The sequence below is a fragment of the Pyrgilauda ruficollis genome, unplaced genomic scaffold, assembly GCF_017590135.1.
Source record: "Pyrgilauda ruficollis isolate IOZ18807 unplaced genomic scaffold, ASM1759013v1 scaffold59, whole genome shotgun sequence".
Classification (NCBI taxonomy): domain Eukaryota; kingdom Metazoa; phylum Chordata; class Aves; order Passeriformes; family Passeridae; genus Pyrgilauda; species Pyrgilauda ruficollis.
Genome location: NW_024527599.1, coordinates 34,053 through 60,304, shown reverse-complemented (window position 1 = coordinate 60,304; position 26,252 = coordinate 34,053). Strand labels below are relative to the sequence as shown.

Genomic DNA, 26,252 nt, shown 5'->3' with positions numbered 1-26,252 from the left:
ACACAAAGCAGCAACAGTAATTCAGAGAAAGGCAGCTGGGGTTACAAATGAGGCATTTTCTGGAAGGGTGAATAGTAAAGAGAATCAAGTGGTTGCGGGTTGTATCTACAAGTGCATGCACTGCATATTTCTGAATGATAAAATTAAATGGGTCACTTGAAAAGAAAATTGAGGGTAGGGGATATTAGTATTTTGTAGGTGTCTAACTGGGATGCCAGTGATCAAAACTTAATACCTCATAGCCCTCATAGGTCAAGGCATCAGTAATTTGTCACTCCCTTCTTTTCTCCCTATTTCAGTTCCTCAGTGAAGGTTATGCAGCCCACTTGGCCTCGCTGGAGTTTAGTCTCCATTCACGACCCAAAAAGAACAACTCTCGGATGATCTTGAGAAAAGGCAGCTTTGGCCTCCACTCACAGCCGGAGTTCTTGCGCAAGAGAAATCACCTCCGCAGGACTATGTCTGTGCAGCAGCCCGACCCACCTTCGCTAAACCCCAAGCCAGAGCGTGCTCAGAGCCAGCCTGAATCCGACAAAGATCATGACAGGCATTTGCCTTCCATTGCTTGGGTTCGAGGTGGAGTTCACAAATTTGAATCTATTCCCTAGGAGGATTGGGACTGTAGATCTTGGATGCACCCCATCAAACTTTTAGGCATGCCTGAAAGGTAGTATTTAGGCAGCTCTAAATTAAGAGAAGTGGACAGGAATATGTACCTTGGAGTCTTCCCTGTTCTGAAATCTGCCTTCGTACACCAACTGGGGCACTTCCAGTCTCTTCCTCTTACCATGTTTATTGGGGAAGTTTAAAACAATCTAAAACTATCACAAGTTTATCATCATAGCAACAGGTTATTTTTGGGAACAGATAAAATATGTGCAATAAGAGGAAAAGATACTGATTTTACTCAGAAGGATTGTGGTATCAGCTAATTAGCTGCACCCAACACAGCATCAAGGGTAGGTCCTGTAGGTTACAGAGGAGGTTTACACTTTAAACATTAAGTAGTCTCTTTCCACTTCACTTTTCAATGAAAGTGATAAAGGGAGGCAGCAGTGGGAGCTACAATAGCGGGTGGTTAGGACTTCTACAACAAGATGCTTCCTGGGTGCCTTAAACCCAAGGTTTCCTTTCGGCCTACAGTGTTGGTCAGCAGACTCCAACATGGGCACTCATGTTTGTGTGAGGCGCTGGACAAATAAATGCAAGAACTTCACTTGTGAACCAAACATAAAAACTTGGTGTTAGAATAAATTTGTCAGCCACAGTTTGAACACAGTTAGTGTTGTTGTAACCAAAGTAGTGTGCAACTGTACAAAGATCACATTGTTTGTGGAACTTGATGACTGTGCAAAAATGTGTGGACTGCTCCAAAGAAGATGGCTCTGATGATCTCAGTCCGAGAGTCAGATCCTAAGAGGGCAAGCTGAAAGGAGCTGTTTTACTAAGGGATCTGCAACCTTCAGAGCAACTGCTTTTTAAATTATTTGAACTAGAATATTTACACTGGAGGGAAAAAATAATTAATTAAATAAATTGATAACTTGTTTACCTTCTCATGTTTCACAGCAACTGCTGCATTAAGACAATCTGTAGCATTCAGATTTATAGCATTTGAGCTTCAAAGAGTGGACATGCAGAAATACAGGTGCCACACAGACATTTCTCTACTGATTGAAATTTCTCTCTGATCTCTCAATGGACTTACTAGAAGTAAAATATGTGATGTTTTCCCTAAGTAGTAATATTTCTAGAGCATTATAGTTACTTTAACATAGTAGCAGTTTGCAGATTCTTCATGCAGATACTTCCATGGAAATTCATCAAGAGAATTTTAATGACTGAACTGATGCATGTTTTAAAACCTGCAATGAAGTTACAAGCACACATAAAACTCCCTTTTGTTTAGAGTTAAAAACATACTGTTGACACTGAGAAATCTTGAAATCAAAAGAACTTTCCTTTTTCAGGTTTGTTGTTTGTTTTTTTATTTCAGGGAATTGGGGTGGAGAGGGTGTTATACCTCTCCACCCCACTTTCAGGTTTTGCTAGACCAGATGCAGTCTCTCACCAAGTTGGTTAATGATTTTGAAAGTTAACATGTAAAACAACAAATGCAATGGAAAACTTTTAAGACAGTGCAGAAGTAAAGTAAGTCTGTACTTTCTGTTAACCATGAAGTTTCAGTGGGCTTTTGGAAGGGCGTAGAAGTGTAGCTTTGCCTTAAGAGGCAGCAAAATAGCTTGTAAGTGGAGATGTTTGATTTATATTTTCAGACATTACTTGGCAAGGTAGTCAGCTACCTATTTGAAACTTCCTGAAATATCTCTGGCACATCAGTAGTAGGTTGATCTGGTTTTTGGGTTTTTTTTTTCTAATGCTTCCTTTAAGGGAAGGGATAATCTCTGCTGAAGATTAAGGAAAGATGTAAAACGTCTGGTAGCAAACACTCTTTGGGAGCAGGTAAATACGTTACAAGGGGCTAGGGTTTTGTGCTCTGTTGCTACAAAAGCTAAATGAAAAATAGCTTGCAAACTACATTGAAACACTCTTAACATTTACAAATGCTTTCCCAGTAGTATCATAGTTCTTGAATCCATGAAGTTGGAGGTATTATTCCATGTTTTCTCTCAGCCCACTGCATGGATTAATTCTAGTCACATAGTCCATTTCTTCTGTGCTTTGCACCATGATGAGGTTGCACAGGTCCACCAGCCTCCATCTCCTTCTAGTGAATTTACTGTTAGCACGCTCCTGCTTGTTAATTTTAATAGGCATGGGAATCCTTGTGAGAGAGGAACTTGCTAGGAAAATTTTAAGTTTGATGAGGGGTCTAAAATACTGACTGATCAAAAAGTTCTTTTTAGTCATTGGATGTTGTTCAGCATATCTCCTGACTGTAATCACTATTCCTGTTCAAAGCTACTGTTGTTTTAGCCATCTACCTCTATCACCCAAGAGACTTGAAAACCTATTTTTTGTTTTCATTTGCTGTGGTAGAAAGGTCTACTTCCTTTCAAAAGAGGGATCTGTGTGTAATTCTGTGACTGTACTGAAGGAAATAGTGTCTGAGTACAAGGTTATAAAAATCTCCTAGCTTATAAAGGGCTGTCTTTTACTCTTGGAGGCATAAAGTCATTTTACAGGGTTCCATGTCATGAAGACTCTGATTTTGTGGATCTCTGTTAATAGCTGGGTCACCTTTACAGTAGTCACTGTGCTGGCTTCCCTTAAGAATATTGGGAGCTAATAGGAGTAAAACAAGTGTGTGCATGTGTATGGTTTAGTGTGGTAACAATTTCAAAGTTTCTACACGTGGTATTAAAATCAAGCTGAAAATACTTTCCCTAACTTTGTTTTCTTACAATGTATGAGGGCTTATATGGCATTTGCATAATTCCAGCACTGCTGATTGCTCATGGCTAGAATGGTTTATCTTGCAATCTCACACTCCAGCTGTGCACTTTGGTAAAATGGTGACACAGGCTTTTTAGTTACACACTTTTTCCACATGAAACTGCATCCAGTCATTCACAGGCATTCGGCTTGCAATTGGATTTCAGTTCTACTTGTGTTTTCATGAAAGATCAGTCCCCTAGGAAGCCATTCGCTGAGGCTAAGTTTGATCCTGCAGTCATCTTATTCTTGATTGCAAGTCCTCATTGCTGCAGTTTCTGTGCAGTCAGCACTTACTTAAACTGTATGGACTATGAAAGTGTTTTATGGATATGGTACAGAAGGGAAAGGGACAGAGAAGTCAGGTGGGTGTGCCCACAGAACATACATTAGACTCATCAGTTGTTTAGTGCCTCCAGTGTGTAACAGAAAAGCACATTCTTTTAACATGCTGAATGGAGGAAGCATAAATGAAATTGTAAAATGCAAAATTGTTAGTCCAGTGGGTGCTAAGGGTACAGTACAAGTATGCCACAGTTGGAAGCATTTACTTCTTTGTCCTGTTGATATGGATCCATTTTAAATTACTGTAAAAAATGGCTGTGATTAATAGCAGTGGTAGAGTTATTTGAGATATTGTGAAAACACACCTTCACAACTGTGGTGTTTGGTTTTGTCTGTGTGTATGTGTGTATAGCTACTGGAAGACAAGTTTTGGTTCTGCTTTCACAGCAGATTTGTAACCAATACACATTAAAAAAAAAAACAAAAAAAACCAAACCAACTCAAACACAGCAACAGTGGCTGTCTGTTCAATTTTGTTGTCTAGCTAAGGTAGGTTTGGAACAAGGTATCATTGTATAGATTGCAGAACTGAATAGTGATGTTAATCCAAATCTGCTTATTTTGAATAACATTTTTATTTTCATACACTAGTGCTCTTGGTATAGATTTTTGCTTGACCAAACTATTCCTGTTTAGTTTTGTGGCATGGTTCATATCTATTCAGCATAAAATTCTGTTAGGTGTAAAAATGACAAAGTACTGGTAATTCTTACTCATTGGGGTTCATGAGAGCTGTCATTTTTATTTGTTTACATTAAACTAGTCTTAATTTATTCCGATTATTTCACTTTTTCCTCTAGTACCTAGGGAACTCACTTCCAAACAGCTAAAACTGGTTATGTAGAAGTGGAACTATCAGTAAACTAGAGAAAAAAAAATTACACACCCTGGTCTATGCAGGACAATGACATTTTTTTCAGAATCCCCAGTATTCTGCAAAATGCCCTTACTAGTGAACAAGTTGTCCTGTTTATACATTGCAGTTTTTCTTTAGCCAGGACACTACTAATACATGTATTTAACAAAGCCTCAATACTTAGATCTATAGTATCATCATGTCCTTCATGGAATAAATTTAGAAAGGGAAATTTTTTCCCCTTCTTTCTATACCATTTCTGTTTTAAATTTGCTAAAAGCTGTTTTTAATAAGCATTTAAAACAAAACCTGAAACCAGTGGGTATTTTGCATTTTAAAATTTGTAGGTCCAACAGTTGTTACAAGTAGGATTTTCCCCAGTTTATTTTTCCCTCTTGCCATCTAGGCTGCAGAAAGGTGAGCACGTCATCATATGACTAGATGATTGGAGCATGGGTATCTTTTTAGTAACCTCATTGGCCTGATAATGGAGAGATGAGGATTATGCACCACAATTTCATGATTTTTCTGATTAGAGACTGACGTGTGGCATCTGAACTCAAGATCTTGCATTGAATTGTTCATGTCAGGCATGCAGGGGACAAAGTGGCACTTTCATCCTCATCTGGAGCTGGTACAGGGTAGAATTCCTACACACACAAAACCTTCCAGCCTATCTTCTCAGCTTCTCTAAGAGCAGTGATTCCTCATGGTCTGTGTTCAAAGCTTAAGCAGAAATTGTGGGTTTGTCGAGGTAATTAAGATGTCCATTATGTTTAGTCACTCGAGGTAACTACGTTCTATAGATGAGCCTGAATTCAGACACACACACACACACCCCCAATAAAAAATGGAAGTAATAACACATTTTTCTGCACTAAAATACCTGTTTTTCAGAAAAAAGGCCTGGAACAGCTAGAATCCTGTGCATGGACACTGGAATTTAAGTCCTTTGTTGGCTCTTTCACTCATTTTAGGTCAAGCCCAGACAGGATTATTACAGTTTACACAGTACTTGTATTAATCTCAATAAGCTATCCTTGAAACTGAATGGAATTTTGGAGGGTTGGGGAAGATAAATTCCACAGTTCATTTGTCATTTGTATGGATGTATAGAACATAGGAGGGGGAAAAGAGAGAGGCAGGTTTACTGTGACATGCTGGGAGATGGTATACTAGAGATTGCAACACTGAAACATGATTTACAGATAGCAAGTTTGAAAAGTGATGTTATTCCTGGATGACTGGTATACAGCCCAGAATGGCAGTCTTCTCACAGAACCCCAAGTCTTATGCATAACTTGTTTTTCTGTTTGTGGGGGTGAAAAGGGGCAGTCCCCTTACAACTGAATACACAAGGAAACTTGAAAATGTAGGTGTTCTTTCAGTCTATAGTTTTATTAAGTGCATACTTTTAAATATTGTCAGTGAGAAGGTTCTATCTGGTGACAAATGTTTATATTTCTTATGGCTGCCTTGTAAAGATTCAAAAATGTACAATAATGAATTTCTTAATATGAAATAAGGAGTAAGATTTCTACAACTGCTATAGATTTTGATGTGAGCTGGTTTTTAAAATCTTAAAACAGATTAGCCACTTAAATAAAACCTTCCTTGCCTTTAAACAAACAGTGTCTCTGACTTTTCTTACCAGTAATTTGATAAATATTGAATCATGATTGTACATGTCCGAGTAGCTGGTGGAAACATTACAAATAGAGGCTGTTTGATCTGTCTGAAATAATACTTAGATTGGAGGTCAACTTCTCAAAAACCTCCAACCCTCCTTCCTTTTCAAAAGTCCTAAAAGAAGGCATTTCACTAATGAGACAACATCTTTGTGAAAGCTTTATAGAAGTAGTTTCAGGACAAACAAAGAACAACTTGGAGATACTATACTGTATCCTTACAGTAGTATATACTATACTTATACTTCCATATAGAAAAGTTGTTTAAAATCCCACAAAACACACACAAACACTACATGAAGAAATAACACAAGCTAAAATTCTCAGTCATCTGAAAGTCCAGAAGTCTTCAGGCTGGAAGGGTTGCTTTCATATTTCCAGGCCTCATTAACAGTTTCGATGTTTTAAAATGGGTTCATTTGACAAGAAAAAAAAAAAAATGCTGAGCAAGTTTAAAAATCAATACAAATACATAAATTATAATTGAATGCTTTTCATATTTATACCTAATACCATTAAAATGTTAGTAACACTGGAACTACTAGGTCACATGCACATTTTAAAAATTATCAAGTAGAGCAAAGTTTCCCAAATCAGTCTTTTTTTTAAAAGTTCATTTTAGAGTGAACTTACTGGAGAAGCCTGCACAAAGCTTACCATGGAAAACAGCCCTGCTGTTGAATTCTAAAAACCTGACAAATCCTTACTTTCACGTGAAAGACTAAACTTCATTATCCTGAATGACCTACCAAAAAAGGCTTGTCAAATGAATGTTAATTTTTTTAAAGTAATTAGAAGCAAAATACAGGTATCAAATGCTAAGTATACATAATCAAAATACTTCCACTGTGATATTAGCTAATAACAGTAGTTGCAAGAGGTTACATTAATTGTAGTAACAAATTTCCCTGTGTAACTAAAAGATGTGCCACGAAAGCAATGTTTAACTCAACTGCCAAGATGCTGTCTAAAGCATCAGTAAGAAATGACAAAGTTTAATTTGTCTGGAGCCAGACTACCTAAGATAGGATTAGATGGCTAATCCTTAAGGCCATGAAGTAAGAGTCCTAAAATGGCTCTGTTCTTGTGGCATGAGTGACTCCACAGAATCCTGTTGCTTTGGAATGGCAGTTTTGCTTAGAACTCAAAGAAGCCACTACTGTTTTATTAACTTCCAGCTAACATGATGAATAACTTTAGTTTGCTAGTAACAAAGAAACCCCAGCAAGTTAGGCTTCCAAAATAACAGACCAATCTTTTTCACATGGAAAGTATTTGTGCTAAATCTTGTGGCTGCTGGATACCAATTTAAGCACTACTCTTACCTGGGATTACCCTTCGTAAGTCTGTCATAAGCCCTTGCTTTGGCCATTCTTACTGGCCAGTTCAGCATCATTTTCTAAGTACTCACTACCTCATGAAAGTCACTTTCAAGACAGTTCCCTCATCTCAGTGGAGGTAATACACTGTGGTTGGTACTACTTTGATTCTCTCTTTACTTGAAAAGAGGAAATAAGGGAATTCCTGAGTTGTTTCATACAAAGAAAAAAAAGTGTAATGGCTCTCTCTTATATGTGCTCATAAACTTGGAAACATGAAAAAATAGTTACAGCCATCTCTGTCTAGGTACCAAGTGCTTGATGGAGTTTCTTTGCTTGCCTTCTGATAGCTTGAGATGGTTTCAGGGATCGATGTACAGACTTTGAGTTTTGTGCCATTAGATAGTAGTAGTTTGATACTGCTTGTTGCCTGCGGGAAAACAACAGGACTACCATTAGCAGCATGAAGTCAGTAGAGTTAATCAACTGGTTGTCACACAAATTGCTGGAAAACAGATGGGAGAAAGGAAGAGGTCTGGTACAATTTCACTATGCAACTGTTCTAAACACTAGCAAGAAAATATTTTGTTACCTTCAGTGAATGTAGATGGCAAGTACACAAATTAAGTACTGCAATAATTTAACTAGCAACAGTAGCATTTCTTGTGATATAATCTAATTCATTAAAATGTTCATTAGAACAATACTTTGAGTTGGAAACAATCATTTGAGATCAAGGTTTGCTTCATCATGAAAAATTTAAAAGGAAGCACTAACATTAAAACTCATCGCAATTGGATACCAGAACAAAAATTCTCATGCAAGACTAAAGGCACCTCCAAAAAAGTTCATTTCACAATTATTCCAGTAGGCAACTAGGCAATAACAGAGCACATTGTACGCATCTGCACGTGCAGGAGTACCGGCCCAAATTGTGGAAGCAGTACAAATCACTGCTGAAACCATCAGTCCAGCATTTGAAACTGCTGTCATTTTTCTTGAAAATCACAAGTTACAACAAAGTGTCTTGCACCTATCTTCGTTGCTAAAATAGGACACAGTATTCAGGATGTACCTTTCCCTCTAACAAAAAGAACACTTCCAACATAATGGGTGAAGATATTTATGTCACATCCACTTGGGTACAATTGCTGTGTTTAAAAATGCCACCAACATAGTTATGAGCTGCTGTTAATTGTGATAGCATAGACTCAACTGCTATGAAAATTTGAGGGATGGAAAAAAAAGGCTGTAAAATCAGATAGTTCAGGAAAATCATTGGTTCTCTCATGCTTTGTGATCATTAGTAACCAGTGAGAACTGAACCTGAGTGACAAAAAGATTAGTACCAGTCATTTTTTGGTCTGGAGTGAGAAAAGCTGATGTTTGCATAGGAGGTTCACTGTGAACCCATAAGGACACACTAATCCACAATTTAGAGGTGAAGTTTTACAACTGCACAATGATCTGCTGCAGCAGAGATGACCACAGTGAATATGAAGGAAGAACCCTGTGGTTCTATGTAATACTGCCTTAAAGCAGCATGAGATAATAAGCTTTTCTCTCTATAAACAGCAGGTTTTCTCCCCACAGATGCATGCAGGCATAGCCAAGGTAAGTGAACAACTACTTTACCTGGTTGCTACTATCTTCAGTTACGAATGAGAGAAACTGTCATATCACTAGCAGATGGGAGAATATTAGGGGTGAGATTTAGTGAACTTTCAGTGGATATGATAAAATTAACTTGATACAAGTTTTAACCTATAGTTATCTAGACATGGTCCCATTCGTACAAATTTTTGCAATTATCTGGGATGCTAAGCCCTTACCTCTTTGTAGGTAAAGTACTTGATCCTTAACTCTCTCTAGAGAATTTGACATTTATTTACGTGCTCTAAGAGACGAAGTTTAGGGAATCACTCTGTGACAAGATTTCTGACCTTTAATTTTTACTTTCTTAATATGTTTAATTCAGAATGTCATAATCTTCACAAATACAGCAGTTTACCACCTTGTGGATTAACCAAGGTGTTTTATAAGAGGCTTCTTCATCTGGCTACCATGGACTGTTAACATAATGCTACCTAATAAAAGTTTTTTTTTAATAGATGTGCAGACATCAGTGACTGTGCCAGTACACTGGAATTTTCCCACCTTCTCCCCCAGCCTGGATTGGCACCTCTTTTAGACAAGAGTCAGGGAGGTACTGTTCTCACACAAGGTCAAAGGTAGCCTCCTTCTGATAAAAATCTGACTTCCACAACAAGGCAACTGAAGAGAAGTAGAGCATTTGGCAGGTTTTAGAAGCTGAAAATCCAACTGCAGATTTAATCTTCCCGGGTATCTTTACGAAAAAACGGATATTCTACATTACACTTGAAAAAGTTCTACAACTACTCCTAATCCTGAGTTACAGAGACTACTTGGCCAGCAATTGGCTATGTTCAGGGGGCAGGTAAAGTTGATGGACACTTAGCAGTATTTACCTCTCCTCTTTCACAATGGCATCATCGAATGCTTGAGAGATACGCTTCAACTGGCAAATCCCTGAGGAGACCAGTTCCAAGTCACAGTCAAACTCTCTGCAAACAGAATGGTCATTGCTCCAGATCAAACAGGACAGGCTGACTAGGTGACACTACTCAGGCCTCCATCCCTGCAGTACCACCCTTGTACCTCTAGACTGTACCCAGAGAAGTTTAGGGCAGCGGCAATTACGCTCTTAATTCCATTGGCCAACTGCTTCATGTCTCCATTCATCCCCCAAACAGCTATCTTCCAACTCAGACACAGGATTCAGGTTCACAAGGCTTGGATTCAACTTCTGGCTTTAACCTTGCTTGTGACTTTGACCAAAAGAAAAACCCACGTGCACAATATTAAGTATTTCCCTAGCTCACAACCCTTAATCTGATTTGCATTTGTTCTTTGAGGCAGGAATCTCTGCACATTCTATAAAGAACTCAGCATAAGTAGAGCTATTCCTGGTATCTTTGGAATACAAATAGCAGCTTTGGAAAAGTTACAACTAAATCAGAGTGAGATACAGAGCAATTTCCTTTACCCAAAATGCACCAGCAAAGAACTTGGGTATGTCTCTAAGAAAAAATTACTTTTTATGCTTTAGCTTTATGCATAGCTCAGTCCCTGTCTATATAGGGAGCTGGCACTACTTTCCTAACTATTCAAGCAGCACACACCTTCAGGAGAATAGGACAGAAAACTTTATAACTTGCCTTTCACTTTACTAGATACTCTCATCAGGGTAATAAACTAAAAATTTAAAAAAAAAAAATTTACAAAAGAATGTGACTTACATCTTTCTGCTGGAAGGAGCAGATGAATAAGGGCTCTTCAGTGATGCTGCTCTTCTGGATCTCCGAAGAGAGACAGCATTTTTACCAAGCCAGGATGAGAAATCCCTCCATTCTCTATGTTCTGACACCCTTGTTGGCCCAAGCAAGGCCCTTTTGCTGGACCTTGGAGTTCCTTTGGAACTGGCTGCTGGAGTAATGTTCTTAGAGCAAGGTGTTCCAGGTGTAGCAGTTCTTTTTTTGGTAGAACTGGTCGCACAGCTTCTGCTGATGGATTCAGCTGGAAAGGTCACCATTGAGCATACTGGGCTTTGGCAAGACTTCTGTATTTTCTGAAAGAAGCATTAGACATGTTAGGCTAAATGAACTCAATTAGCCGTGAGTTTAGGACCAGGAAGACCAGGAATATTTGGTCTGAATTACTAGCTTCCATTCTCATATCAGGTTTCAGCTAACATGAATACATCTGAACCTCTGTACTCATTTGCATAGGGAGTCTCTTGCTTCCATAACCCTTGGCACTTGTCAAGGACTTCAGAGCAGGCATTAGGAACAAAGCTCTTGTTGCTCTTATGCTAGAAAAATTCAGGCTCCCCAACAAAGAACTCATGCATTTAAAAATCTGAGGTCTCTAAGAAGGGGAAGTGCAAGCTTGAATATTGTACCTTGTAGCAGGTTCTGTCAGTCTAAATTTAGATTAACTATAATGGAGAACATGCTAGTACACAGTATGGCTACAGTAGAATAAATAAAAGAAAAAAAATCCAAAGTGCTGCACATTTCTCGGTAACAATTCTTTGCAAATGATGGCAATCTCTACCCAATTTCCTCTGTGTAAAGGCTGCTCTGCCATATATGATTAAATACAGTAAGGGAAAAGTTATTATTTCATAACAAAATAAAATAAACTGTTTTCACCTTCCTCCATGTTCTGCCAGATCCATAATTTGCCTGTCTGTACTTTAGGAAAAGACATTAAATATTTTTAAAGTTAGTAACTATGAGACAAGTACTAAGGTGTGCAAGTGTGTGGGAATGGACTCTCTGGAATACAGCACTCAGTACAGAATTCAGAAATCTTAGTAGTGGAGTTGAAGCAAAAACTAAACTCTACCTATGTTGTACTGCAAAGACAAAATACCTGGGACACTGCTCCAAAAGCATGTTTTGCTCTTCTTGTAATAGTCTGAAGAGTTTGGCACCTCTGCCTTGGTTCCAGACTTTCCCTAGTTGGGGTTTTATGAAAACTCAGATTGACTTGCTTTAATGGTACCCGTTTCCTTAAAGACATGCGAATGGTATTGAGAGAACTCAGAGAGGCTCTTCTCTTGAATTTGTCAGGCACTGGGCTCTCATTCTCATTGAGGTCAGCTAGGAGCCGGTGTTTCCTCCACGCCACTGTTGCTTTGACATTTTGGAGCACAGATGACATCTTGTTCCAGTTCTTGGTCAAGAACTTCTTTATTTCTAAAAACAATGAAAATGAGAGCAAAGCTTAAGCAGAACAAGGTAAAAAGCAGAGTAAAACAACAAAAAAACATTTTTTTTTCCATAAAAAAATGGAAATTGTTACAGAATATATTTGGTTACACTTGCCTGAAACAAGAAAACCAGAGCTGAGAAGACTTTTAGTTGGACTCTTGAAGGAGAACAGCGTTGATTTTTACAGCTACTTAGGTTGGCACAAGTCCACAAAGAAGGCTTGTATTGCAATTCCACTGCAAAACTCTAGTTTGAGAGGTAGAATGCTCTATGAGTACATTGTTTTTGTTTGTGTCTCAGATCAAGATCTGATATCCCAAATTTTTGCCTTCTTTTATCAAAACAACCTTCCACTGCGAGACAAGTTTACGCAGCTGCTATTGTCTCCTGCCAGCTATGAATACGGATACGTAAGTCCTGAAACAGACAGGATAATTACTGGCAAAAGACTTTGGTGGGAAGGGCTAAAACGCTAGTTATCTACATGACATGACAATTTCAACATATATACTTTCCATTCTTGATTTTCACTTGCTAACAAATACGATTGAAACGACCCGAGGGAGCCGCTGCTGTCCTGCGGTTACAATGATCTGTTTATTGGCCGGGTATCGCACAGGACAGCGCGGTGCGCTCTTTCTTCTGGGGGCCCCGGCGGTCTGGGGCAGCCCCGGCCGGGCCCCGGGACACACGCAGGCCCGCGCCTCGTCCGAGCCGCTCTCGCCGCAGGAGCCCCGCTCTGCCGGCACTGGCCGCGCTCCCCGCCGGCAAGCCGCGGCAGATCCGGCGTGCCACCACATCGGGCTAACGGGACAGGGGGTGCTGGGCGGGCCCAGCCGGTGCCGTTATTGTGCCCACCGGGACAGTAGCGACAAGCGCGGAAAGTGCCGCCAAGGTCGGAGGAGACGGGCTCGGGCAAAGGGAGCAGCGACCGGGCCGCTCTGGTAGCTGCTCGGGCAGTACTCACCCAGTGCGCCGGACGGAACCGGGACCCGGATCGGGACCGAGCTACCGCCTCCCTGCAGCAGCTCCTTTGTGCGCCGCCACCGAGTTTGAACGCCGCGCCGCTCCCTCCGAGCCGCCGGATTGGCGCCGCTGCCGCCGCCGCCCGCCGCAATTGGCTGGGCCCCGCGCGAGCGGCTGCCGTTGCTCGGCCCGCGCGCGGAGCAGCCGGCGCTGAGGGGGCGGCCCGCGCCGCGCTGAGGGGAATGCCCCGGGCCCAGCGGCACAACCGCAGGGGCTGCGCTGCGCCCCGCCCGCGGCTCTGGGGCCTCTGCGGACCTCGGCCCAGAGATCCGCCTCAGCTGGACTAGTTAAAGGACTCAGGCTGGGTTGCCCACTTGGGTATCCAAGCCACAGCTCCTGTTACTTCTGGTAATTATCCGTCAAAGTCTTAGAAGGTTTTTTGTTTGTTTGCTTTTACTCCACGGGCTTCTGCCGCTCTTGCTGGAGGAGAGAGCTAGTATAACTGTCCGTATGGCACCGTAAACCATCCGGGACGCCCTCTGAAGCACATCGGGCAGCAAAGAGGGCCCAGGGCAAAGGATGTATGTGTTCAGCGCTGGGGGATTTTGTTTTGATTAGGTTTTTTTTTTCTTACCCGAGTGGCAAACAAGACATGCAAAGCATTCATTTATCTTTAAATGACTTCTGCCTGAAAAAATTGCTCTAGAAAGAACTGTAGCAGCATCTGTTTTTTCCCAAAGATTTGATTTCCCCACACCGAGTTAAACTCGGAGCTGACAGCTAAAACACCTCCTTAGCTAAGACTTGGCTTATAGTGACGGGGAAGCCAACCCAACACTGCAGGATACCTCTTGAATCTCACCACTGGCTTATAAGCAAACATACTTTTTACAAATTCATAGGAACTCTGGTTTTAAAAAAGATCCACATGATGGGTTTTGTGCCGCTTTGTATTCTATTCACACCCTGATATTGATTAGTGCAGTAATAAACATCCTTTATTAACAGGTGTGTTTCTATGTATTACAGCCCTATATTCTGTTCTGCTTTCCTCTGTGTGTTGACTGCAGGGCTTGCAGGTAACTGAAGTGTTAGACTTCTTCCCCTGTGTTCTCCCCAGCTCTCTATAGCAAAAGTTTCAGGTTCTTCTCACTAGCAAACTGGAGCTTCAGCCACCATATTTTAAGACTTGGTTTAGATTTTTGGACATTGATGTAGAGACCTCCTAAATGACTAACAGTTCTGCAAAACAAAGAGCTCTTCTTGGGGGTACTAAATACAAGAGAGAGAGAGTAAGGTAGTAATCAGACCACATGCTCAGTTTCTAAGGGTTATCTTGATAGCTGGGGATGTAGGTTGGTACTTTGAATGGCAAGAGTGGGCAGAGGAATCCCTAAGAATAGAAAAGGTGCTAATTGAAAAGAGCATGTGTACAGACAGAGAGAGTCTGTGCGACATAAGAACTGTAGGCAAAAAGACAAACAGCAGACTGAAGCTTAATTGTGCTATCAACCTGTCCTTTCATGCCTGTTTATACAATTAAAATAGAAATATCTGAGCCTTTATAGTAAACAGACTCTCAGGGATCTGCATGTTTTCTTCTGCTTCTGGATCCACTTCTTGTTTCCATCCATTTCAACGTTTTTTATCCAGCCTTAATCTAAGGCAGGGTACGAATTGTCATGGAATGGTACCCCAGAAGACTGTGAAAAGTCATTAGTGATAATTGCGCACCGATGGTCCTGTTCAAATGTATGCAGCCCAAATAACGGAGTACTTTTAAATGCTAGGCATCAGACCACACACCATGATCAATTAATTGCAGCTGATGCTAACCAAAGGTTTTGCAGACAGTGTGGCTACTGTAGCAGCAATTGATACCATTTCACTGTTTAGCTAGACTGAAGGTGAAGGCCAAAATGTTACAAGATGTGTCCTATGCTTGTACTGCAATTGTTCTTCACTCTTTGTTTTTTTCTTTTGATTTAGGTAAGACTATAGTTTAGGCTCAAGGGCTTGTTTGACAGCTGGAGTACAGAGGCAAAGGGTTGTTGGTTTTGATTGTGAAGAAACAAATTTTCATCCATTTGTTTAGAAGCCTATTATGTTGGGATTGGCAAGAAATCTACCCACAGCTTTCTGCACGCTGGTTTGATTTAAGACCCAGAAGAGAAGTCCTCTCAATGGAAGATGACAGTGAACCCGAGCAAAGCTCCTGGGCCTATCTACCTGATGTCTGTCTGAGGCTTATCTTCCATTGGTTAGATGACAGGGACAGATCTCGGGCTGCCTTGGTCTGTAAAAAATGGAGTTGCACCATGCACTCTGGATCTCTCTGGAGATGCAGAACCATCACCTTCTATGGCCAACCATCAAGGGCACGCACATTGGAGTTTCAAAGTGCACTGTGGTATACCAAGAAATTTGGCAAGTATTTGAAGCACCTTGAGATCAAGTTATCGAATCCTTACAATACTCCCTTTATCAAAAAATTTCAAGTGATTATGAGAGGTCTTCTTTCACATCTGGGTAAGTGTAATAGTCACCTAGTATCCCTAAGCATCAAGTACCTAGAATTAGACTGCTTGATCTGGAAAAATGTGGTTAGGGCTCAGTTTATCAAGAATTTAGCTGCCTTCCTGAAAAGAATGAGCAATCAACTTGATTATCTTAACTTAAAAGGAGCAAGAATAACTTTGGAAGAAGGCTGTGAGCTTCTGAATTCTCTAAGCAGTTTGACAAATAGAAGCTTCATATCTGAAATCAATATTGAGGATTTCTTCAGTCTCCACATTTCTGTCTACAGCAGTGCCTTGTTCCACCAAACTATGTCTAAGTTCCACAGGCTGACCATCCTGACTTTCAATTATAACTGCATCTCTGATGAACTGCTGGACATCCTGCGGGAGCGCAGCTCTCATTCCCTGTGCACCTTGAATATCAAGTGTCATATCCATGACCCTCATGGGCAAGTGGTCTCAGGAATGTCATGGGCAAACTTGGCCAAGAGAGCCCCAAAACTGAATGTGAATTTCTTCTTTGAAAGAGTCATGAAGCATGATCACCTAGCTAGGATTCTGCTAGAGGAGATCCCAGTTAGGAGCATCAGCCTACGGAGCTGTTATTTTAGTGACCCAGACTGGACAATGAGACCTACCCTCACCAACCTTCTCCCAGCTTACTGGCATGGTCTGCAGGTAAGGGAAACAACAGAGACACCCTACTGCAGTATCACAAAGCTATACAAAGTAATCATGTAGACCTTCTGCGTAACAGCAGTCAGCGACAGAAGTTCCTGACTGCTTTAGTTTTACATTCAGAGGGCAGGTTTCATAAGTGAGTCATTTCACCCATAACGTTGTTAATGAAATTATCCTTGTCCAGTAATAACCCTTCATAATGCTATCAGGCTGCTCTATTTTGGCAATGCACAAATGTCCTACAGCATATCTAAATTAACTAGTGCCCACGTCAAAGCACTTCGGTGTCACAAGGGATGTGTCATCAAAGGTTTGCAACAGCTGACCCACGTAAGTGAGCATCAGGTCTTTGCATGCCAGAGGGAAACACGTGGCCTTACACTTGATGGTTGCTGACAGCTTTTGTAAGTCCTGTTCCGTTGCAGAGTTGCCAATAAACACCATAGATATATAAAGCTTTCTAGAAACCATCATTGGCTCTAGTCTTGTCTCTGGGATAATTTTCATTATGTCAGATAAGATCATGGTATGACTGTAGGTGCAGCATTTTCTAACAAATGCATAGAAGGTCACCCCATCCTAACAGGAGAGCAATTTACTGTAGCACATACACTGTTGTCATAATGCAAAACAGATCCTCAGCTAATATCAAGGTACAAAATTGATCTGCTTTTTTTTTTGTTAACTTGGAAAACTATTTGTTGAATTCTAGTTACTGCATGCAACATCTGTTTAGTAGTATTAACAGTGTTTATTTTTTTTCAAGAAATTAACACTTGAATTAAACAATGACCATGAGTTGCTGGACAATGAGCTGCTACAGCTTATCTTATCATGCAAGAGGTTGTTATTTCTGAAAGTCTGGGCATTTCTAAGTGTCAGCTTTATGGAGAGACTGCTACAAAACCGTGCAGAAAGGAAATGCATTTTGACTACCATAAAGGTAAGACTTTGTGCTTCAAAACTCCCATTCCCATTCTTGCTCCTATACCCAAAGGTCCCCATGCCCAGGCAAAGATCACTTACAGAAATGTTAATGTAACTATCTTCCCTATGTTATGCCTTAGTACTAAAGAGCTTGGGAGCCATTCAAGGCTGAGGAAGTTTTCCAACTCTACGTAGCCACATACAGATACTAGGGAAGTTTATTATGAAGTCCTGAAAATTCCAGAAGCCCTTCCTAGACTGGCAGTCCCTCTGTCACCTCTAGTTTAAGCCATCTCCCACTTCCAGGATTTCTCAGTTACCTCTCAGCCTCAGTGCTTATGTCTATGCTTAAACCAAGGAAGGTGGACTGAATCCCACTAAACTGCAAAAAGATATAAACACATCACACCCTTCAGGGGTCCTGTGTTGAACTGGGGCCAGGCCACCACTGTAGCTGGTGTAAACCACACTGACATGCTACTTTCTGTGCTACAATCTGAATTCAGTAGGTCCTCACGGATCCCAGGGATGCATCAGTTGTGGGGATAAAAAGAACCTTGTTCTTCCTGTCTGAGTCAGCACAGGCAGACAGCTGGGACAACCACAAAACCACAGCTAATAGACAAAGAGTAAATTTACTTCCCTTCTTTCGCTCACTGAGGCATCCCCAAAGCAACCCCCAGGCAGATACACACAAGTGGAGACAGAGGCACAGTTAAACTCGCTCCAGGCCAGAGGATCACCGGCTGGCCTTCATACTGGGCTACCAGGAGCTAATCCCATCTGCAAGGTCACCTGAGTGATTTACAATCCTTCTTGCTAGCCTTCCACTATTTAACCCATTCCTCCCAACACCTCCCAAAAATTCTTTGGCAGGAGATGATATTTTCAGTCAGCTGGGAGTGGGAAGAGAAAAAGCCTCAAGATTCTATTCCAATTCAAGGAATTTTGCTTCTCTAGATTCCTTATTAGTCACAGATGCTTCTTGTTGCCATGAGCCGTAATGGGCTGAGGTCCCTGTATCTGAGAGACATGACTGCTGTTTGTGCATACAGGTCAGGATTTACACAGCCCAAGACGACAGCACTGAGGAGGAGCGGCTGCTGGCTGATATTTACAGGAAATTCAAGTACCTGATTGACTCAGAACTTAATTATTTTGTCATCACCTACCCAATGGTGTAAACTACAGGAAGAGAAGAACACCCAGTAACATCTGCATTAATGGATCCTTTGGAGTGCTTTAGTAAGGGATTTGAATTTTGACAGCGGTGCCTCCGAAAGGGAGTTACCATTCCAGCAAGAGAGAGCCAAGGGACAATTTTAAACTCCATGCATTAAAATATTGGACTTGGGAACTGGACTCCTTTGTCTCCAGCATTATTTATTCTTGCCCTTGCTTTGGTTTTCCTTGCCAGAACCAAAGGGAAGCAGTGATCCCTTTTCCACCCTTACAGGCATCTCTGATAAAAATAAGACCCTCCTCTTTTTTCAGCACTTTTCATTGTAGAGCTTCAAACACTTTACCACTGAAGCCCACCTCATTGTTTCCATTTTACGAATAGGGAAACTGAGACATGGGGTGAACAAGTGATCTTCCCAAAGTCAGCCTTGACTTGATCTCAATTCAGATGCAGACAGATGATCTAGTGTATCAGTTAGATAAGTTAGGTCCTGTTAAGTTGGCCACACTGTCTAGTTCTTAGCAGCAGATGCTAAGATAAAAACAAAACATTGCATAGCCAGTCCTGAGACACATCCTTCCCACTTGCCCAGCTTTCCAATAACTGATTTATGAGGACACTCCTGCTTTGGCTTCCACAGAGTTGCCTTCTGACACTTTCAATGGCAAAAGACGTCACTGGTTACACATGAGAGAAACATGGAAGAAAGGGCATTTCTCATTATTCTGGTTATTTTATTGCCAAGTGGAAGATTTCATCAAACATTTTAGAGCATAGATAGTCCTGAAACAGATAGCTATAAGTACTAGGTCTGTTTTAATTACCTTGTGCAACTAGATAGCATTGAGCCAAGCCAATAAATTTGGAAGTTTGCAAATAAAATTTCAGCAGGAGCTGGTTCTTTGGAGCACAGTCTCCCAGTATAATGACTTCAGTAATTGTTTATGCAAAGAGACTCTCTCATTTGCATGCACAGCACTTCATCAATGTATAGTGTGTTCTCCTTGACCTTGATCTCTTCCTCCAAGGAAAGCTGCCGGCGGCTCAGGCCTTTGAGCTCTGCTTGAGCCTGTGCCAATGCATCCTTTAATCTAACAGGGAAAATAGAGGCAGGCATTAGTTGAAAACACTTGGATAGGTTTTGGTTTTTTCTCATAAGGGTTAGGAATTCTGAGCAAGAAAAAGAAAGATGGAAAGGGATTCACAGAGACAACATCCACTGTCTTCCTATACAGTTTATCCATTAACTTCCCGTAAAGTGTCCTGCCTTTAAGAGAAAAGCAATTCCCAACTTTTCCGAGAGAATAGCAGGGACCCGTATTATGAGTTGTTATGCTGACACATTAAATTAACCAATACCACAGATTTTTCTCTTGCATCATTTCCACTTGCCTTTGAAGATTTTTGGTAATCTCTTGGACTTCACTCATCAGGCTGCTGTGCACTGTGTCATAGCACAGTTCCACATTGGGGCGATGGTTCCTCGCTTCCAAGCGGGTTTGAGCCACTTTTACAGGTGCTTCCGTATCAGCAATTGCTTTCTTTAACGCTGCAATGTTCTTCTCCTGTGAGGCAGTCTCATCCATCACCTTAACAAATCCAACAATGAAATTCTGCACACTGCCTCTTACAATGTGTGAAAAACACTCACTATGTTGTTATTTCATCAAACAATATTTTGCAAAGTTTAGCCAGGAGTATGACTCCTTCATTGGAAAGCAGGTGACACTGTTCTGGTCAACTCAGAAATTTATGCTCAGCAATTAATTTTTAATATTAATACTCAATTTTCATGTGTCAAATTTTGAGCACATTGACCCTGCTGTTATCAATTACCAGGCTCTTATATCACAATCCTGAAAAAGCTATAGGAGCCTCATGCAACTAAAAATCACAAGGAAAATCCTGACTTTACTGATGGCTACAGCAACATTTAGCTTGAAGCAGTGACTCCAGAAATTCATCTCTTTGGTGCTGCACACAGAGCTAAGAAAAAAAAATCTAAAATTACTTTTATGGGAGAAGGGAACAAAAAGGAAAATGTGGCAGATAAGTGCAACCCACTGGATTGGGAAAACTGGTAGATAACCCAAGACCTGTGTTTCCACTTTTTCACTGACTGTCCCCTATGACTTACCATTGCAAGAAGTGTCTCTAGCTTATCCTTGGCATCCTTGACTTCCTTCACCCTATTTCTAAAAGCAGTGTTCACCATCTCACATTGCCTGCGCATGTCATTTGCTATCTGTGAAAGGATGCCATCGATAAGTGCCTTCAGTGACAAAGAATTGTTTCGCTGCTTGTCAGCCTTTTCAACATTTATGTTTGAGAAATCTATCCAGTCCTCAGGGCTAACAAAACTGAAAGAGAATCAGAATAAGAGGTCACCAACAGACAGCAGCAGAACCTCTATGACTTCATAAATCTGTAATTGTGCCACAAAATCAAGAACAAAGCAGCACTTTTAACAGCATGTCCCAGTAAGTGCCATATGTCCAGGGAGTGCTACAGATACAAAAGAAAGACTGTCACAATAATTTTGTAATGAAGTAGATGAGAGTCAGATGAAAACAAATTTGCTGGAGTCATAGAGCAGCCTTGCTGTTACTTGCCCCTGGCAAAGGGGAACTTATGAGTTATCATGGTGGGAAACACACATAATAACCAATATTTCTTAGAGCCTCTTTCATTAATAAAGCTGTTACTATTAATACCAGGTAGCTATTTACAAAACACAGTCACTTATTCTCTCACAGAGTTCAGCTATACGCCACTTACAGTACCTGCCTGGGACAACAGTTGAGAAGCCCAGCCCCAACAGTATCCCCAGAATTAGAGAGTTATGCTTGTGCAGCTTTGGCTTGCAGGTGGGTGTTTGAAAGGTTCCCAGAGGGTTCGTTCCTTGTTTCATTGGGTGAATACATAAAGTTGTAATTGTCATTTGCACATAGCAGGCAACACCATCCTGGGTGGGGTCTGAGTTACATAACCTGTTGTAGGGGCTGGCAGCAAGAGCTGTCAGCTTCTTGGTGTTGCAAGTTTGCCAGCTGTTACGTAGCAACAACAGTGACTTTCTGAGGCTCTTGAACACATTGCTTTCTCAGTATAGTTCCTCTATTCAGACTACTTTTCTGTGGTAGCTATTTTTCCATTTAAACCTTTCACACTAACTAACCCATGCAGAATGGGTACATTTGACAGCTCAATGTCTGAGTCAGAACCTGACTCGAGACCTCATGGGTCCCAGTCCAGCATTCTCCCCACTGGGACACCCTGGGAGAGGAACAAAGTTAAGATCAGTAAATCTATTCTGTGTTTGAGCAATATGTGAAATTCTTCCTTAGCTAACTGTGAGCTTCAAAAACTTCAGAAAAACTGCAGTTCACTTGGAGCATAATTACTGTGGCTTATTTCACAGACATATTAGACAGATACAAAAGTGATGGACAGAAGTATAAGAAAGATGGCAAAAGGATAAAGCCTGTTTTACAAGTAATCTTGCTGTTACAGGGACAGCCCCTATTATCTGTATAATTATCATATGTTTGTTGAACTAAAGAACCACTTACTTTCCTTCTAGTTCCATTGCATTATCAGCATATATAATATGAGGACTGTCATTTGTCAAGCTGGCACAGTAATCATCAATTGTCAAAGCTGTGAATTTGTCCTTCAGATCCATTTCCAGGTCATATTTTGCTGAACGGTTTTGTCTAGGAGAAAAAACAACCAAACTCTAAGACCAAGTGTAGGCATTCACAGGTGTCCTTAATATGTGTCCATGCATGCATTAGATAATTCAAATGCTGTTACAGAAATCTTTGTGTAAAAACTCTTAGTTGTCAAGTCACAAAGTCTACAGTATGAAGCTGCATTTCTATAAATTGATGGCACAATTCTCATTGAAATTAAAGGCACAGGACTGGATCATGAGAAGACCAAGGATCAAGTGCAAATACTTTGTATTCTACATGCAGAACCTCTCACCACTACTGATTGAGTGGCATGAATTAGGACTGACCTCCTGCTAGTGTTTAGCACTGAAGATAACTTAGGACCTGTGCTCAGCCTGACAACTTCTCAGTATTATGGCTGTCTTAATTTTCATCTAATTACTGTTCTGTTATGCTCTCTGCATCTGCACCTGATTTGCTCATTTGTTTGCTCCAATGTACGTCCAAGTAAAGCAATAATCCCCTGGAGGACTTCAGCTTCCTTCAGCAGTTCCTGTTCCACTTCATCATGCACCAAGTCAACCCCAACTCGCCTCTGCCTACATGAAAAAAAGAAAAAAACCATCAGCCACATTGTTCAAATGCCTGTATCGAACAGAAGATGATAAAGTTCCACTTTCCCAGTGCTGTAACACCTAAATCAGACTGTGACTTCACTGTAAAGAGAGGTGGGCCTTTAGTTTGCAGTCTTTTTTCTTATTTGTTAAAGGTTCATTACCTAGACTTTTTTGTCTCCTCGAATGCTCACCTGTACATGAGACACTTTTGGGCAATGACAAGGGGCTCTTTGCAGCCCTCCAAAGCTCTCTCCAGCCTATTCTTGAAAGTCAACAAAATCTCTGTCTCATGAACAATTTGTTCTAGCTTGTTATCTAATTCTTGCTTCCAGAATTTTATCTCTTCCCGTCTCTGTTCTGTAGAATCAAAATAACAAACATGTATTAATATGGGCTCATTTCATGAGCAAGGGACTGCAGCTCAGGTCTTAGGTATGGCTAGAAATAGACTTATTCTATAGTGGAGTGCCTGTAGCGTTGTGGGCTGTGTGGAAACAGTTTAGCAACCCTGTGTCAGGAGGTTTGCTTAAGAGAGCTTTTTGTGTGCTTTGTTATAAAAATAAAGAGCTGCCGCAAAATATTTTATAAAATATTTTTGATTTTTTCATGACATCAACAAACATGGCATTGACATATACTCCTATTCACCATCAACTAATTTGCTAAGTCCTTCTTGAACATATAGCTCAAATAACACATCTTGATCCTTGCTGAAGACATGGGATTACCTAATTTCTTGTTGACATCACTTTGGGTTTTTTGAGTTGTCTTTTCTATTTCATCCACCAGCCTGCAACTCTCAGCTGTCATGCATTCTGACCTGGATTTCTGGGACTCTGTAGTGGCACGCTGCATCTTGTTTGCAGTGTACCATTCTGAGGGATGAAGTTTAGATGGATCTTGCAACTGTCTGGCCATTGCTATTTGGAAAGTTTCTGGATATAATTCAGGTCAGTTCTTGGAATATTGAACCTGAAAACAGAAATAGCATTATATTTGGCTGCCAAAGCAAGAAGGGGAGAAGACAGGTCTATAAGGATGAGAAATATTTTGTTCTTTTTACCTGCAAAATGACACTGATATGAAAAAAAGATTTTTTGCTCAAAGTTCCCCAAGTCTTTGCTGATGTGTAGGGAAGAATGTGCTGATGTGTTTGGAGTGGGAGAATGAAGAAACAGAAGAATTTGTGAGTGGAATTTAGGAGGAGAGAAGTGGATCTGACAGGAAAAGATGGACTATGCAATAGGAAGGAGAAGGGAAAGCTGGAATTCTGTGGAGAAAGCTGGAATTACTAAACAAGCAATCACAGAAAACAAAACAAAAAGTGAACAAATATAAAAGATAAATAGCCTCACAGAGGTTGGAGAAGCAAACACCTTTCAAGAATATGGTTGGAGAAATGGATAAAATCTAGACTGCAAAAAGAAATGTAACCACAGAATTATCAATGTCAGAAAAGACCTCTAAGACCATTGAGTCCAACTGTTAATGCAGCACAGCTGTGTTCACCACTAAACCATATCCTCAAGTTCTAAACTGACACGCCTTTTGAACACATCCAGGGATGAGAATTCCACCACTTCCCAGTGCAGTCTGTTCCAGTGCTTGATTAAGTGATTTTTTTTTCTAATAAACAAACAACCCAAAAAAAAACCACACAAAAAAAACCCCAAACAAAACAAAACAACACCCCCCCAAAAAAAACCAAAACCAAAACAAAACAGAAAACCCCACAAAGAAAACCCAACCCAAACAAAAAAAACCACAACCACACAACACAACAAAACAAAACACCAGACCCGAAATCAAAACCGGACCTGAAAAGCTGAAGGAAAAAATTCAGCAGGCAAATAAGGAAATGGGAAAGTCCAGAAAGGATTAAAGAAGAAGAACAATGCATACTGAGGACACTTATTTAGTGGAGGGTGAAACCAATGCCCCGAATTTGCACAAAGTAGTTTGATTATAAATTTTCCTATTGCAGTATACTCGCGTTCCAGCGTTCCTGAGACAGCTCCTGAGCCCAAATGCACTGAAGTGCACAGCAACACACAGCTCTCTCTGCTCGCACTCCATTCAGCATCGCCACCCTTAACTTCCCTCACTCACCGCTCGACCGAGCTCGCTCCTCGCCTGAACTGCTCTGAAGCTCACAGCCTGGCAAAGTGCCCCGTTGTTCCCTTTCCTTGGAAGGGTCTTTCAGCCTCAGAGACCCCTCAAGGGTCTCTCAGCCTCCTCAGCAGCAGCACAGTTTCTTTTTAAATGTGCGACTAAATACTGCAGGAGGTGGCTCGAGCTGCACGGAAGGCAAACAAACTGGCTGCTGTGGAAACTACAGCACTCCCCCGCTAGCAGCCCGGGGCTGCGGCAGCGGGCGGAGGGGGCACAGCACACACTGGTGCTTCATTTCACCCACTTCCTGTTAAGATTTATCGGGAAAAAAACCCACGTGTTCGCTGTACATTAATTTTTTTTGATAGTTCCAAGAGCTGTGGATAATAATTCTAAACTGATTTGTTGTAGAAATGCATAAAGATTGTGAAACAAATGAGAGGCGCGTTAAGTATCCAGCTATCTAAAATGTCAGTCATAAAATATCCTTAGTAGTATTCTCTGTCTTTATGTCAACAATATTCTTTCCTGGGAGAAAAGATTCTGGGAGCCAGACAGAAAAGATGAAAGAGACAAAGAGCTTGAAATCAGAGGGTACAACTGTGTCCCCTCCGTATAGCTCTGCTATAGTTTAGATCAGAGCAGAGTTTCTCAGAGCGAAACCTGACAATGTTCCAAAAGATCACAAAATGATAAAGAAGTAACATTACCCAAAAAGAAGCAGAGCAGAGAGAATGTCATGTTTCTGAAAACGTGCTGTCACCCTGAAAGCTGAGGAAACTTCCAGTGGTGGTTCTCCACTACGCTATTGTGGGACCAGTGGAACTTCATGCCGTTTTGTTCTGAAAACCCAGAATCTCATGCTGTCCTACCCCAGACTGCAGCGACACTGCCACAAATTAAAGCTACAAACAAAGATCCATTCATCCATGTCAGCTACCGTAAAAGACAAGTTCCTTTCAAACTGTTAGTATGAAATTTACAACCGATGCTGCAATACGAACTTTACGACAAAAGAAAGCTCTAGTTTTACCTCCGATGGTTTTCTCTACCGACTCACAGGGGTCGAAAACGGCTCCACGGCCGTCGGGGCTGCGCGCACCGGACGGTGCCAGCGCGCGCCCCCCACGCGCCGGCCCCGCTCCCGCCGGGCCCCGCCCCGCCCCGTCC

General features: G+C 41.1%; 4 protein-coding genes across 7 annotated transcripts in view; 2 read left to right on the top strand and 2 right to left on the bottom strand.

Moving 5' to 3' along the window:
• The window catches only part of PITPNM3 (PITPNM family member 3), a 36,310-nt gene extending 32,969 nt beyond the window's left edge, over positions 1-3,341 (top strand). For both annotated transcript variants that reach the window (XM_041482659.1, XM_041482658.1), the window contains one exon: positions 300-3,341. In XM_041482659.1, coding sequence (XP_041338593.1) covers positions 300-608 — 309 coding nt within the window. In that variant the 3' untranslated portion in view covers positions 609-3,341. The remainder of the gene's footprint in view (positions 1-299) is intronic.
• A 1,501-nt stretch (positions 3,342-4,842) lies between these two features.
• Positions 4,843-12,357, bottom strand: PIMREG (PICALM interacting mitotic regulator). 2 transcript variants are annotated; one of them, XM_041482661.1, is made up of 5 exons: positions 12,063-12,357; positions 10,925-11,253; positions 10,094-10,189; positions 9,240-9,286; positions 7,916-8,034 (listed from the first exon to the last, which is right to left on the bottom strand). In XM_041482661.1, the coding sequence occupies exons 1-4, from the start codon at positions 12,351-12,353 to the stop codon at positions 9,256-9,258; spliced, it is 747 nt and encodes a 248-aa protein (XP_041338595.1). In that variant the 5' UTR covers positions 12,354-12,357; the 3' UTR covers positions 7,916-8,034; positions 9,240-9,255. The 2 variants fall into 2 exon arrangements, with proteins under 2 accessions (XP_041338594.1, XP_041338595.1); XM_041482660.1 differs by lacking the exon at positions 9,240-9,286 and having other exon boundaries at positions 4,843-8,034.
• A 3,058-nt stretch (positions 12,358-15,415) lies between these two features.
• FBXO39 (F-box protein 39) lies at positions 15,416-18,910 on the top strand. Its single transcript, XM_041482776.1, has 3 exons — positions 15,416-16,566; positions 17,336-17,512; positions 18,552-18,910. Exons 1-3 carry the CDS (start codon positions 15,553-15,555, stop codon positions 18,678-18,680), a joined length of 1,320 nt encoding a protein of 439 aa, XP_041338710.1. The 5' UTR covers positions 15,416-15,552; the 3' UTR covers positions 18,681-18,910.
• A 191-nt stretch (positions 18,911-19,101) lies between these two features.
• TEKT1 (tektin 1) lies at positions 19,102-26,226 on the bottom strand. 2 transcript variants are annotated; one of them, XM_041482613.1, is made up of 8 exons: positions 26,116-26,226; positions 23,699-23,942; positions 23,162-23,327; positions 22,824-22,952; positions 22,249-22,392; positions 20,817-21,039; positions 20,072-20,268; positions 19,102-19,770 (listed from the first exon to the last, which is right to left on the bottom strand). In XM_041482613.1, exons 2-8 carry the CDS (start codon positions 23,886-23,888, stop codon positions 19,611-19,613), a joined length of 1,209 nt encoding a protein of 402 aa, XP_041338547.1. In that variant the 5' UTR covers positions 23,889-23,942; positions 26,116-26,226; the 3' UTR covers positions 19,102-19,610. The 2 variants fall into 2 exon arrangements, with proteins under 2 accessions (XP_041338547.1, XP_041338548.1); XM_041482614.1 differs by lacking the exon at positions 23,162-23,327 and having other exon boundaries at positions 23,791-23,942.
• Positions 26,227-26,252: the final 26 nt, after the last annotated feature.

Bases quoted from the DNA above. Each gene is read 5' to 3' on its own strand.
- PIMREG (XM_041482660.1), bottom strand. From the start codon at position 12,353: ATGTCATCTGTGCTCCAAAATGTCAAAGCAACAGTGGCGTGGAGGAAA. The intron at 10,190-10,924 runs GTAAGTCACATT...TTCTGTTTGCAG, and splicing joins GCTCCTTCCAGCAGAAAGAT to AGAGTTTGACTGTGACTTGG. The intron at 8,035-10,093 runs GTAAATACTGCT...GTTTTCCCGCAG, and splicing joins GCCATTGTGAAAGAGGAGAG to GCAACAAGCAGTATCAAACT.
- FBXO39 (XM_041482776.1), top strand. From the start codon at position 15,553: ATGGAAGATGACAGTGAACCCGAGCAAAGCTCCTGGGCCTATCTACCT. The intron at 16,567-17,335 runs GTAAGGGAAACA...TTTTTTTTCAAG, and splicing joins CTTACTGGCATGGTCTGCAG to AAATTAACACTTGAATTAAA. The intron at 17,513-18,551 runs GTAAGACTTTGT...TTGTGCATACAG, and splicing joins GCATTTTGACTACCATAAAG to GTCAGGATTTACACAGCCCA.
- TEKT1 (XM_041482613.1), bottom strand. From the start codon at position 23,888: ATGGCCAGACAGTTGCAAGATCCATCTAAACTTCATCCCTCAGAATGG. The intron at 23,328-23,698 runs GTAATCCCATGT...TTGATTCTACAG, and splicing joins TGATGTCAACAAGAAATTAG to AACAGAGACGGGAAGAGATA. The intron at 19,771-20,071 runs GCAAGTGGAAAT...TTTCCCTGTTAG, and splicing joins ATTACCAAAAATCTTCAAAG to ATTAAAGGATGCATTGGCAC.